This window comes from Gallus gallus, chromosome 16, assembly GCF_016699485.2.
Source record: "Gallus gallus isolate bGalGal1 chromosome 16, bGalGal1.mat.broiler.GRCg7b, whole genome shotgun sequence".
In the NCBI taxonomy this organism is placed as follows: Eukaryota; Metazoa; Chordata; class Aves; order Galliformes; family Phasianidae; genus Gallus; species Gallus gallus.
In genome coordinates, this window is record NC_052547.1 from 1,986,390 (window position 1) to 1,999,758 (window position 13,369).

Genomic DNA, 13,369 nt, shown 5'->3' on the forward strand with positions numbered 1-13,369 from the left:
CCCCCCCCTTAAATACACCTTCAGGTTTGAGAGCCCCCATTGACCGCCCTCCCCCGTAAAATCTCTCATTTTTGGGGTCCCGCGCCCCCCCCCCCTTGAAAGAAACCCCCCCTATTTTGGGGCTCTCTGTCGTTCCCCCCTCCCACAAAAGACCACATTGTTGGGGTCCCCATTCCCCCCCCCGTTAAATAACACCTCACTTTATTGGGGTCTCCGTTGACCCCCCCAACTAAAATCCCACATTTTGGGGGTCCCCACATCCCCCCCGTTAAATAAAACCTCACTTTATTGGGGTCCCCATTGACCCCCCCAACTAAAATCCCACATTTTGGGGGTCCCCATTGCCCCCCCCTTAAATAACACCTCACTTTATTGGGGTCCCATTGACCCCCCTTAAATAACACCCCCCATTGTTGGGGTCCCCACTGATCCCCCCAAATAACACCTCACTTTATTGGGGTCCCCATTGACCCCCCCCAAATAACACCTCACATTATTGGGGTCCCATTGACCTCCCCCAGTAACCCCTCACATTATTGGGGTCCCATTGACCCCCCCCAAATAACACCTCACATTATTGGGGTGCCGTTGATCCCCTCTTCCTCAATAACACCTCATTTTATTGGGGTCCCATTGATCCCCTCCTCCTTAATAACACCTCATTTTATTGGGGTCCCATTGCCCCCCCCAATAACACCTCACTGTATTGGGGATCCTATTGCCCCCCCCAAATAACACCTATCATTATTGGTCCCTTTGGTCCTCTTCTCCTCAATAACACCTAATTTTATTGGGGTCCCATTGACCCCCCCCCCCCCGTCAATAACACCTCACTGTATTGGGGATCCTATTGCCCCCCCCAGATAACACCTCACATTATTGGGGTCCCCTCCCTGGGATGCCCCTGAGCCCCCGCCATGGCGGCCCCCCCCCCCAGCGGCAGCAGCATCATCGTCCTCGACGATGAGGACGAGGGGCTCCCCGCTCCCCCCCCCCGCCGTCAGCAACCCCCCTCCGCCCCCCACGCCCCCCCCCCAGCCCAATGGGGCCCCCCCCGGCAGCCCCGGGCCCCCCACCCCCGGTGGCAGCAAAGCAGGAGGCTTCAAGGCTGAGAACGAGCGGCTCTTCACTGAGGTGGGTGCTGGGGGGGCTGCTGTGTCATCTCCGTGTCACATACATGTCACATACATGTCACATGCACGCGTTCAGGCCTTGCCCACGTCACATACGTGTCGCATGCACGTGTTCATGTCACTTTCATGTCACATCTGTGTCCCATTCTCATCTTCATGTCACATCCGTGTCACCTCCGTGTTGCCTTCTTGTGTTCATGTCACTTCCGTGTCAAACCCACATCACATACGTGTCACTTCCACGTGACGTCTGTGTGCTCGTGTCACCTCCACGTCATCTCCGCGTTACCTTCGTGTCTTCACGTCAGCTCTGTGTCACCCCCCGTGGCACTTCCGTGTCACATCCATTCCCACTCTGTGTTATCTCCATGTCACCACGTCACTTCCGTGTCACCACATCACTTCCGTGTCCCCTCCGTGTCCCCTCCATGTCCCCTCCATGTCCCTTCCATGTCCCCTCCATGTCCCCATGTCCCTTTGGCACCTCCATGTCCCCCTGATGTCCCCCGATCCCCTCCACATCCCCCTGATGTCCCCATGTCCCTTTGATGTCCCCCTGTCCCTTTGGCACCTCCATGTCCCCCTGATGTCCCCATGTCCCCCCCACATCCCCCTGATGTCCTCATGTCCCCCTGATGTCCCCCCATCCCCTCTACACCCCCACACCCCCCTGATGTCCCCATGTCCCTTTGGCATCTCCACATCCCCCTGATGCTCCCATGTCCCCCAGTGTCCCCCCATCCCCTCCACACCCCTACCTCCCCCTGATGCCCCCCTGATGTCCCCCGATCCCCCCCACATCCCCCTGATGTCCCCCCGATGTCCCCACACCCCCCCGATGTCCCCACATCCCCCTGATGTCCCCACACCCCCCCGATGTCCCCCTGATGTCCCCACATCACCCCCACACCCCCACACCCCCCTGATGTCCCCTGGATGTCCCCACATCCCCCCCACACCCCCTGATGTCCCCCTGATGTCCCCACATCCCCCCCACACCCCCACATCCCCCTGATGTCCCCATGTCCCCTTGATGTCCCCACACCCCCCTGATGTCCCCTGATGTCCCCTGATGTCCCCACATCCCCCCCACATCCCCCTGATGCCCCCCTGATGTCCCCCTGATATCCCCCGATGTCCCCCCATCCCCTCCACACCCCCACATCCCCCTGATGTCCCCATGTCCCCCGATGTTCCCATATCCCCCCCACACCCCCACACCCCCCTGATGTCCCCATGTCCCTTTGGCATCTCCACATCCCCCTGATGTCCCCATGTCCCCCGATGTTCCCCCATCCCCCCCACACCCCCACACCCCCCTGATGTCCCCACATCCCCCCCACACCCCCCTGATGTCCCCCTGATGTCCCCACATCCCCCCACACCCCCTGATGTCCCCCTGATGTCCCCACACCCCCCACACCCCCACACCCCCCCGATGTCCCCACATCCCCCCCCCCCCCCCTGACCGCGCTGCCGTCCCCGCAGTTCCTGGAGCTGTGCGGCGCCCTCACGGAGGAGCACCCCGAGGTGCTCCCGTTCCTATCCGGCCGCCACCAAAAGGCCACGGCCGAATTCCTGTCGTCGGCGGAGTTCAGGAACATCTTGTCGCGCTGCCTGGCCCGCGTCCGCGCCCGCCGCAACAAAGTCTACGTCTACATCAACGAGCTGTGCACGGTGCTCAAAGCGCACACCCTGCGCAGGAAGCTCAGCCTGGCCTCCGCCCCGCCGGGACCCCCATCGCCCCCCCCAACCGCCGCCGCCGCCGCCGCGTCGTCCCCGGAGCCCGGAGCCGCCCCCCCCCGCCCCCCCGGCGGCTCCAAGCGCCAGATCCGCTACTTGGAGAACCTCCTCCGCGTGTACACGGGGGAGATCCGGCGGCTGCAGGAGCGGGAGCTGGACCTGGCCGAGCTGGACAGCGAGGACTCGTCGTACCTGCAGGAGAGCCGGCTGAAGCGGAAGATGATGCGCATCTTCCAGCGGCTGTGCGAGCTGAAGCAGTGCAGCAGCCTGACGGGCCGCGTCATCGAGCAGCGCATCGCCTACCGCGGCACGCGCTACCCCGAGGTCAACCGCCGCATCGAGCGCTTCATCAACCGGCCCGAGGCCTTCCCCGACTACAGCGACATCCTGAAGGTGATCCAGAAGGCCAGCGCCAGGCACAGCCTGGGCCTGGCCAGGAGGCAGATGGAGAGCATGGCTCAGGACGCCTTCCGGGAGGTGGGGAACCGCCTGCAGGAGAGGAGGCACCTGGACCTGGTGTACAACTTCGGGAGCCATCTGACGGATCAGTACCGGCCGGGTATGGGGCGGGGAGGGGGGTTGTGGGGTGGGGAGGGGGGTTATGGGGTGGGGAGAGGGGCGGTAGGGTGGGGAGGGGGTCAGTGGGGTGGGGAGGGGGGTTATGGGGTGGGGAGAGATGGGGGTTGGATAGGGAGAGAAGTGGTAGGATGGGGAGGGGGTTATGGGGTGGGGAGAGGGGTGGTAGGGTGGGGAGGGGGTAAGTGGGGTGAGGAGGGGGCTTGTGGGGTGAGGAGGGGGGAGGTTGGATAGGGAGAGGAGAGGTGGGATGGGGAGAGGGGCTATGGGGTGGGGAGAGGGGTGGTAGGGTGGGGAGGGGGTAAGTGGGGTGGGGAGGAGGCTTGTGGGGTGAGGAGGGGGGTGGGGAAGGGGTCAGTGGGGTGGAGAGGGGGTTATATTGGGATGGGGAGGGGGGTTGTGAGGGGGGGAGGGGGCTGGGAGGGAGGGGAGGGAGGTTGTGAGGGGGGGCAGGGGGTTATATGGGGTGGGGAGGGGGATGGTTGGATAGGGAGAGGGGTGGTGGGATGGGGAGAAGGGTTATTGGGGTTTGGAGGGCTGTTCTGGGGTGGGCAGAGGGGTGATGGAGTGGGGAGAGGGGGGGTGGAAGGGGGAAGGGGTTATTGGCTTCGGAGAGGGGTGATGGATGGGGAGAGGGGTGATGGCGTTTGGAGGGGGGTTGTGGGGCGGGGAGAGGGGCGGCGTTGGCACAGTGTGTGGGGTTGGAGCCCCCCCCCAACCCTGACCCCCACCCCCACCCCCCCAGGCACCGACCCGGCCCTGCTGGACCCCGAGTTGGCCAAACGGCTGCGCAGGAACCGCACGGTGGCTCTGAACCGACTGGACGCCGTGATTCAGCGCTACGCACAGCTGCAGGACGAGAGCGAGGAGGAGGAGAGGGGCAGGAAGAGGGCTGCGAGGCTGCAGGGCGGCGCCGGCAGCAACAGGGAGCAGAGCGGGGCGGTGAGATGGGGGGAGTGCGATGGAGAGCGGGGGGTGGAGGTGGGGAACGGGGCTGAGGAATGGGGTGGGGATTGGAAATGGGGTTGAGGAACGGGGTGGAGGTGGGGAGCGGGATGGGAAATGGGTTGGGGGTGGGAAAGGGGATGGGGATTGGAATGGGATGGAGAACGGGATGGAGTTTGGGGATGGGATATCGGGTGGGATGGGGAACGGGAGCGGAGAATTGGGATCAAAATAAGATGAGGAATGGGAAGGGGGGTTGGGATCGGGGTGGGATGCGGGAAGATGAGGTGGGCTGGGGATGATGCCCTCCTCCCACCCCACAGAGCCCACGGAGCACCGCCAAGGAGAGCCGCGAGGAAGAGGAGGAGGAGGAGGAAGAGGAGGAGGAGGAATCCAACAAGGAGGAGTCGGAGGAGGAAGAAGAGGAGGAAGAAGAGGAGGAGGAAGAGGAGGAAGAGGACGACTCTGACGCTGCAGCGGGAAAAGAGGAGGAAGAAGAGGAGGAAGAGGAGGAGGAAGAGGAGGAGGAGGAGGAGGAAGAGGAGGAGGAGGACACCAACAGCGCTGCGAAGGCTGAGGGCGAAGTGGCCGCCGCGCAGGGTGGGTGGCAGTGGGGGGGCGGGGGGTGGGGATGGGGATGGGGGTACAGGGATGTGACCCCCAGCTCCCCCCAGATCCGCCCCCCCCCCGAGGAAGAGGAGGCCCCGAGGCCGAAGGAGGAGGACGAGCAGAGCCCCGCGCCGGAGCTCTTTGTCCTCGAGATCGAAGCGCTCCCCCTGGAGCCCCACGAGACCCCCCCGGGCTCCCCCGGCCCCTCCGAGGCGACCCCCAAAGCCGCCCCCGCCTCCCCCCAACCCTCGGAAGCCACCCCCCCACCGCCGCCCCCTTCTGCGGGGGTCCCCATTTCGAGGACTTCCACCCCAAAAGCGGAGGAGGAGGAAGCCGGGCTCGGTGAGGGGCTCTGCTCAGTCTGGACTCGTCCCCAAACCCCGATCCCACTCCCAATGAAAAGACCCCACGGCAGCCCCCACCCCATGGAGAATGGGGCCGGGGGGGGTCCCATCAGTTCCACCAGCGTCAACGGCAGCACTTCACCCCCCCTCAAACGGAGCCGGCGTGACCCCACGGGGGGCAGGTAATGGGGTCTGGGGGCTGCAGTAGGGGGGCTTTATGGGACCCTGATGGGGTCTGTAGAATGTAATAGAGCTTACGGGGTCTGTAATAGGGTCTGGGGGCTGCAGTACGGTTTATGGGGGCTGCAGTGGTCACTAATGGGGTCTGGGGGCTGAAATCGGTTTTATGGGGGCCCTCACGGGGTCTGCAGTGGGGTCTGAGGGCTGTAATAGGGTTTGTGGGGTCTGCAATGGGGTCTGGGGGCTGTAATAGGGTTTGTGGGGTCTGCAACGGGGTCTGGGGGCTGTAGTTGTCATTTTGGGGGTCCTAATGGGGTCAGGGCCCCCCCCGGGAGTTCTGGGGGGGGGGTAACGGTGCCGCTGCCCCCCCAGCCCGTGCCTGGAGGTGCACAGCGTGGGCTCGGAGGATGAGGAGGATGCTGGCGGTGTGGGGGGGGTCCCGGCGCAGCCCCCTGCCCGACTCCACCCGCGCCGACTCCCCCGGCCGTGACCTGGTCAGCAGCTCCCAGGGCAGCCCCCGGCGCCCCCCCAGCAAGGCCTGCAAGGTGAGGGGGTGGGGAGGGGGGTCACCCCTGGGGGGGGGTCCCTGGGCTGATGTGGGGTGGTCCCCGTCCCACCCCTGGGGGGTCCCTGTGCTGCTTCGGGGGGTTTTGTGCTGCCTTATGGGGCGCTGGGGGTTTATGGGGGTACGGTGTCATAACTGGGGGGGGGTCCTGGGGGGTCTCTGCCTTCCTTGGGGGGTCCCAGTGCTGCCCTATGGGGTCTCTGGGGGGGGTCGGTGTTATAACTCGGGGGGTCCTGCGGGGGGTCTCTGCTCTCCCTGGGGGTTCCAATGCTGCCCTGTGGGGTCCTGAGGGGGGGGGGTCAGTGTTATAAGTGGGGGATCCTGGGGGTCCCTGCCCTCCTGTGGGGGGGTCCCAGCGTCGCCCTGCGGGATCTCGGCCCACCTGTTGGGGTCCCACTCCCTGTGGGGGGGTCCCTGTGCCACCCCGGGCCCAGGACCCCCACACCCCACCCCCCGGACCCCGCATATCCCCGTGCCCCCTCCGCCCCCCCCGTAGACCAGTGTGGCGACGCAGTGCGACCCGGAGGAGATCATCGTGCTTTCGGACTCCGACTAGCCCCGCCCACTTTTGGACTGGCCCCGCCCCCCGTTCAGGGATGGTCCCGCCCGTTTTCGGACTGTCCCCGCCCACCCCGTTTGGCCCCGCCCCCAATAAAGTTCCGTTTTGTTACTGCGCCGCGGCCGCGCGCGGTCCCTTTAAGAGCCCCGCAGGCCGCGCCCTCCTCGTGGGCGTGGCTTGAGCGAGAGGGAGCGACTGCGCCTGCGCGCGTGATGGCGTCACGTGAGTGGGTGTGGCGGCTCTCATTTAAAGGGGCAGCGGCTGCTCCGAGGGTGGAAAAGGGGCGGGGGGCGCCGTGGCCGCTTTAAGGTGGAGGGAGCGGGGCGTGGCCGCGGGGGGGGTGGGGCGGGAGCGCCAAGATGGCGGCGGCGGCGCCCTGAGCCCCGCGGAGCGCAGCGCGGGTGAGAGCGGGGGGGGGCGGAGGGGGGAAAGGGGGCGGGGCGTGGAAGGGGGCGGGGCCGCGGGAGGGGGCGGGGCCACGGGGTGGGGTGTGGAGGGGCAGTGGGGGCCCATAGGGGCGGGTGGGGTCTGTGGGAGCCGCATAGGGGTCGGGGGGAGGGCTGGGGGGGGGTCTGTGGGGATCTATAGGGGCGCTATAGGGGGGCATAGGGATCTATAGGGGGCTCTGGGGGTCTGCATGGGGTGCCTGGGCTGTATAGGGGTCTGTAGGGGGCTCTGGGGGGTGTCTGGGGGTCTGTAGGGGGTGCACAGGGGTCTGTAGGGGGTGTATGGGGCTGGATAAGGGTGTATAGGAGTCTATAGGGAGTGTGGGGGGGTTGTAGGGTGCGCATGGGGCTGTATAAAGGGGTACGGTGGTCTGTAGGGGGCTCTGGGGGTGTGGGTGGGTAATGGAGGGGCGTGGGGGTGTGTAAGTGGGTATAGGGATAGGTACGGGGCTTGGGGGGGGTGTCGGGGGTCCGTGGGGGGGTGTATGGGGCTGTGTAAGGGTATAGGGATCCATAGGGGGTGCATGGGGCTGTGTAAGGGGGTACAGGGATCTATAGGGGGCTCTGTGGGGTGTGTAAGAGCTTACAGGGGGGTGCACGGGGCTGTATAACGGGGTATAGGGACCTATAGGGGGCTCGGGGGATGTATGGGACCTATAGGGGCTGGAGATACGGGGAACGGTCTGTGGGGTTCTCCTGGGCACTCAGTGGGGTTCTAAGGGGGATGTATGGGCCCTATAGGGGCTGGGGGTGCAAGGGGCCCTATAGGGGTGTATGGGGCATATGGGGGTTGGGGGTGTATGGGGCATATAGGGGTTGGGGTAGTCACTGTGTCCTATGGAGTTTGGGGCCATGGGGGGTCCTATAGGGTTTGCGGGTGAATGGGGCCCTGTAGGGTTTGGGGTTACGGGGGACCCCGTAGGGTTTGAGGATACGGGGAGTCCTACGGGGTGGGGATCGGTGGTGAGTGCAACGGGGCAGCGCTATGGGGCTGCACTGTGGGGCCCGCTGACACCCAGCCCTCAGGAGCAGCGCTGCCAGGGGAGGGAGGGCAGCGCCATGGAGGCGGCGTGCGGCGACGGCGGCCACGACGGCGGCGGCCATGACAGTCATGGCGGCGACCACGACGGCGGCGGCCATGACGGCCCCCACCACCACCACCACCACCACCACCACCACCACCACCACCAGCAGCAGCAGCAGCACCACGGCAGCCATCCGGGCCTCCTCCACGTGGACTTCCCCGAAATCACCAGCGCCCTCCTGGCCAACCTGAACCAGCAGCGCGTGGAGGGGAAGCTGTGCGACATCTCCATCCACGTGCAGGGCCGCGTCTTCCGCGCCCACCGCGCCGTGCTGGCCGCCTCGTCGCCCTACTTCCACGACCAGGTGCTGCTGAAGAACATGACCTCCATCGTCCTGCCCAACGTCATGGACCCCTCGGCCTTCGAGACGGTGCTGGGCTCGGCCTACACGGGGCGGCTGTCCATGGCGCCGGAGGAGATCGTCAACTTCCTGACGGTGGGGAGCGTCCTGCAGATGTGGCACATCGTGGATAAGTGCACCGAGCTGCTCAAGGAGGGCCGCGTCGCCGTGGGGCTGGCGGCGGCTGTGGGGTCGTCGTCGTCATCGGTGGGGCCGTCGTCGTTGGGGTCGTCGTCGTCGTCGGTGGGGCCGTCGTCGCTGGGGTCGTTGTCAATGGGGCCGTCGTCGTTGGGAGTGGGGCCGTCGTCGTCAATGGGGCCGTCGTCCTTAGGGATGGGGTCGTCGTCGTCAGTGGGGCCGTCGTCGTTGGGGTCGTCGTCGATGGGACCGTCGTCCTCCGTGGGGCCGTCGTCAATGGCGGTGGGGCCGCTGTCCTCCGTGGGGCCGACGTCGTTGGGAATGGGGTCGACGCCGTCCTCCGTGGGGCCGTCGTCGTTGGCCGTGGGGCCGTCGTCGTCCTCCGTGGGGCCGTCGTCGTCGTCGCTGCGCTCCCACTCCAGCCGCACCAGCGACAACCAATCCCCCAGCAGCTCCAACTACTTCAGCCCCCGCGAGACCCCCGAGGAGCCCCCCAGGGCCCCCCAGCCCCGCGACGGGGCGGCCTCCAAGAGCTCCGCGGACGCTCTGGAGCCGGAGGAGGAAGAGGAGGAAGAGGAAGAAGAGCCGACGCGGCGGCCCCTCTACGTGCGGCCCAGCATCGTGCCCCACAAGCAGTGGGTCTACGTCAAGCAGGAGTGGCTGCAGGAGGATTTGGTCCTCACCTGCGAGGAGGACGAGGACCCCCTCCCCCCCCGCCCGCCCAAGACGGAGGAGGAGGAGGACGAGCAGGTCGACTTCTGCGAGTCCTCCGAGGACTTCCCGTCGCCCTACGGCGGCCTGGAGGAGCCCCCCGAGCCCCCCGGCCTCCCCCCCCGCCCGCTGCTCCCCATGGACATGCAGGGCAATCAGATCCTGGTGTTCCCCCCGCAGCCGGCGGCCGAGCACGGCGCCGTGCGGCTCACGGCGGCCCCGGACGGCAATAAGATCTTCATGTGCCACTGCGGGAAGGCCTTCTCCCATAAGAGCATGCGCGACCGCCACGTCAACATGCACCTCAACCTGCGGCCCTTCGCCTGCCCCGTGTGCAGCAAGAAGTTCAAGATGAAGCACCACCTGACGGAGCACATGAAGACCCACACCGGCCTCAAGCCCTACCAGTGCGACGTCTGCGCCAAGAAGTTCATGTGGCGCGACAGCTTCGTGCGCCACAAAGGGCACTGCGAGCGGAGGCACCGCGCGGCCCGCGCAGCCCCACGGCGCGCAGCCCCCCGGGACCCCCCGGAAGGGGGGCGGGGAGTGGGCGGAGGCGCAGAGGGAGGCGGCGTTCGGAGGGGGGAAGGCGTGAAAGGGGGGCGGCGGTGGGGCGGGGGGGGATGCGGGGACGCCCCGTAGCAGCCCGTGGGGCCGGGGGCGTCTGGGTCCGTCCTATGGGGACGTCTGGGTGACGCCTCGGTCCCATCCATCCCACGTGGACATCTGGGGCCATCCCATGGGGACATCTGGGTGCCAATGGGGACATCTGCGGCCATCCCATGGGGACATCTGGGTGCCAATGGGGACATCTGCGTCCATCCCATGGGGACACCTGGGTGACACCTCGGTCCCATCCCACGTGGACATCTGGGTCCCATCCCATGGGGACACCTGGGTGACATCTCAGTCCCATCCCACATGGACATCTGGGGCCATCCCATGGGGACATCTGGGTGCCAATGGGGACATCTGCATCCATCCCATGGGGACATCTGGGTGACACCTCGGTCCCATCCCACATGGATATCTGGGGCCATCCCATGGGGACATCAGGATGCCACTGGGGATCTCTGGGTCCCATCCCATGGGGACACCTGGGTACCACTGGGGACATCTGGGTCCCACCCCATGGGGACGTCTGGGTGACGCCTCGGTCCCATCCCATGGGGACGTCTGGGTGCCACTGGGGACATCTGGGTCTCACCCCATAGGGACACCTGGATGGCACCTCGGTCCCATCCCATGGGGACGTCTGGGTGACAGTGGGGACAGAACAGAGGGGTCGCCTCCGATGGGGTTGTTGGGGTCCCATCCTATGTCAGCAGATTGGGGACGTTGGGGACATCTGCGTCCATCCCGTGGGGACATCTGGGTGACACCTCGGTCCCATCCCACATGGACATCTGGGTCCCATCCCATGGGGACGTCTGGGTGACACTGGGGACATTTGGGTCCCACCCCATGGGGACACCTGGATGGCACCTCGGTCCCATCCCATATGGACATCTGAGTGGTGCTGGGGACACCTCGGTCCCATCCCACGTGGACACCTGGGTGCCATTGGGGGCGCAGGGATCCCATTTAGGACATTTGGGGACGTGGGGTCCCATCCCATGGGGACATCCGGGCGCCATTGGGGTTCCCCCACCCCCATCTCCCCCCCCCCCCTGCTGTGTGCCCCCATTGTTGTCCCCACTGTCCCGAGGTGAGGACCCCCCCGCCCCCCTCCTCCCCCCCCGTGTGGGTCCCGTTGTGTATTTTCGGTCTTTTCGTGTTTTATTTCTCTTTGGGTTTTTGTTTCTTTAATTGCTCATAAATGTTGAATGGAGTCACGGCGTGTGGGCGTGGCCACGGCGTGGGCGTGGACGAGGGGGGCGTGGCTTACGAAGCCACGGCCGCAAAAGTGGGCGTGGCCAGGCGGTGTGTGAATGGGAGTGGCCACGCGGTGGGCGTGGCTTTGGGGTGGGCGTGGCTTTGGGGTGGGATCCGCCGTGGGTCGGACGCCCCAATGGGGCCCCCAACGTCCGCGGTGCCCCCATTACCTCCATGCCGTTCCCACCCCAAAGTGGCACTTTTTTGCCCCAAATGAGAACTTTATGCCCTAAATAGGGGCATTTGTTTTCCCCCCAAATGTGGGCCTTTTCGCCCCAAGTGTGGACCTTTTTGCCCCGGCTGTGAACGTTCTGCCCCAAACGTGGATCTTTTCCCCCTAAATGAGGGCCTTTTTGCCCCAAATGAGGACTTTTCGCCCCGCTCCGTTCCGTTCCGCTCCGTTCCGTTCCGCGTTTTGGCGGCGGCCGTTCAGATCCGCTCCGGCGGTTCCGCTCTGATCCGCTCCGGGTTTTACCCGCAGCCGCTCCGCTCCGTCCGGTCTGAGTGGGGGACGGTGGGGGGGGGGGGGGGGGTACTGGGAGCACTGGGGGGCACTGGGAGGGACTGGGGGGCATCGGGGGGCAACGGGAGCGGCGGCTGCGGGGGGTCGGGGGGGGAGTTGGGGTAACTGAGGGCGCTGGGAGGGGAGAAGTGGGACCAGGAACTGGAGAGACTGGGACGGACTGGGAGGGACTGGGGGGGGCAGTGGGGGGCAATGGGGGGCCGGGGAGTCGTGGGGCAGCGATGGGAGGGGGTCGGGGGGGGGCTGGGGGGGGATTGGGGCACTGGGAGGGGGAACTGGGAGCGCTGGGAGCGATGGGGCGGGAACTGGGAGCAGGAACTGGGAGCGCTGGGTGCGCTGAGGGGCGCTATGGGGCAGAATGGGGGCGCTATGGGGCAGCTGACCCCCCCCCCTTCCCCAGACCCCCCCCAGGATGACGTCGCCGTGGGGCTGAGCCGTGGGGCGGAGCTGTGGGGCCCCCAATGTTCCCACGGGCGCTGCGGGCGCTGCTGGAGGGGGCGCGGACCCCCCCGGGCCGGGAGGAGGGGTGGTGCTGAGCTCCTATAGGGCCAATCCCCCCGAGTCCGACCCACAGCAGGTGAGTGAGTGGGGCCAGGGGGCTCTGGGGGGTCAGTGGGAACACGTGAGGGGCAGTGGGTGCCACTGCCATGGGGTGACACCGCTGGGATGACTCTGTGGGGTGACCCCACGAGGCGATCCCATGAGATGACCCCGTAGGATAACCTTTGGGGTGACCCCCAAAGGATGGCCCTATAGTTTCACCCTGAGTTGATCCCATGGGATAACCCTATGAGGTCACAAGAAGACCCCGTGGGATGACCCCAAGAGATGACCCACTGGGATGACCCTATGGGGTGACCTCATGGGTTGACCCCAAGAGATGACCCTATGGGGTGACCTCATGGGTTGACCCCAAGAGATGACCCATTGGGATGACCCACTGGGATGACCCTATGGGGTGACCTCACGGGATGACCCCAAGAGATGACCCTATGGGGTGACCTCACAGGTTGACCCCAAGAGATGACCCATTGGGATGACCCTATGGGGCGACCTCATGGGTTGACTCCAAGAGATGACCCTATGGGGTGACCTCACAGGTTGACCCCACGAGATGACCCCTTGGGATGACCCTATGGGGTGACCTCACGGGTTGACCCCCAAGAGATGACCCATTGGGGTGACCTCATGGCATGACCCCAAGAGATGACCCTATGGGGTGACCTCATGGCATGACCCCAAGAGATGACCCTATGGGGTGACCTCACAGGTTGACCCCACGAGATGACCCCTTGGGATGACCCTATGGGGTGACCTCACGGGTTGACCCCAAGAGATGACCCATTGGGGTGACCTCATGGCATGACCCCAAGAGATGACCCCTTGGGATGACCCTATGGGGTGACCTCATGGGTTGACCCCAAGAGATGACCCTATGGGGTGACCTCATGGGTTGACCCCAAGAGATGACCCATTGGGATGACCCATTGGGATGACCCCAAGAGATGACCCATTGGGATGACCCTATGGGGTGACCTCATGGCATGACCCCAAGAGATGACCCTATGAGGTGACCTCACGGGTTGACCCCAAGAGA

The 13,369-nt window shown here is 65.7% G+C and overlaps 2 protein-coding genes and 1 long non-coding RNA gene across 4 annotated transcripts; all 3 read left to right on the forward strand.

Moving 5' to 3' along the window:
* The first annotated feature begins 522 nt into the window (after positions 1–522).
* On the forward strand, positions 523–6,769 carry LOC121106916 (death domain-associated protein 6-like). 2 transcript variants are annotated; one of them, XR_006931611.1, is made up of 6 exons: positions 523–1,134; positions 2,622–3,435; positions 4,198–4,394; positions 4,721–4,997; positions 5,072–5,532; positions 5,903–6,043. XR_006931611.1 is itself a non-coding variant. In XM_046901518.1 (6 exons), exons 1-6 carry the CDS (start codon positions 964–966, stop codon positions 6,649–6,651), a joined length of 1,692 nt encoding a protein of 563 aa, XP_046757474.1. In that variant the 5' UTR covers positions 523–963; the 3' UTR covers positions 6,652–6,769. The 2 variants fall into 2 exon arrangements, 1 of the variants encoding a protein (XP_046757474.1); XM_046901518.1 differs by lacking the exon at positions 5,072–5,532 and adding an exon at positions 6,592–6,769 and having other exon boundaries at positions 5,903–6,075.
* A 218-nt stretch (positions 6,770–6,987) lies between these two features.
* Positions 6,988–10,118, forward strand: LOC121106915 (zinc finger and BTB domain-containing protein 22-like). Its single transcript, XM_040648667.2, has 2 exons — positions 6,988–7,055; positions 8,127–10,118. Exon 2 carries the CDS (start codon positions 8,160–8,162, stop codon positions 10,014–10,016), a length of 1,857 nt encoding a protein of 618 aa, XP_040504601.1. The 5' UTR covers positions 6,988–7,055; positions 8,127–8,159; the 3' UTR covers positions 10,017–10,118.
* Positions 10,119–11,341: 1,223 nt separating this feature from the next.
* LOC124417255 lies at positions 11,342–12,905 on the forward strand. Its single transcript, XR_006931638.1, has 3 exons — positions 11,342–11,747; positions 12,173–12,349; positions 12,873–12,905. It is a non-coding gene; the product is annotated as an uncharacterized LOC124417255 (long non-coding RNA).
* The last annotated feature ends 464 nt before the right edge of the window (positions 12,906–13,369 follow it).

What these genes read in the sequence shown, in the direction of transcription:
- LOC121106916 (XM_046901518.1), top strand. Translation starts at nt 964, where the DNA reads ATGAGGACGAGGGGCTCCCCGCTCCCCCCCCCCGCCGTCAGCAACCCC. An exon ending in ACAGGGAGCAGAGCGGGGCG is followed by an intron (nt 4,395 to 4,720) that starts GTGAGATGGGGG and finishes CCCACCCCACAG; the next exon opens with AGCCCACGGAGCACCGCCAA. An exon ending in CGAAGTGGCCGCCGCGCAGG is followed by an intron (nt 4,998 to 5,902) that starts GTGGGTGGCAGT and finishes CTGCCCCCCCAG; the next exon opens with CCCGTGCCTGGAGGTGCACA.
- LOC121106915 (XM_040648667.2), top strand. Translation starts at nt 8,160, where the DNA reads ATGGAGGCGGCGTGCGGCGACGGCGGCCACGACGGCGGCGGCCATGAC.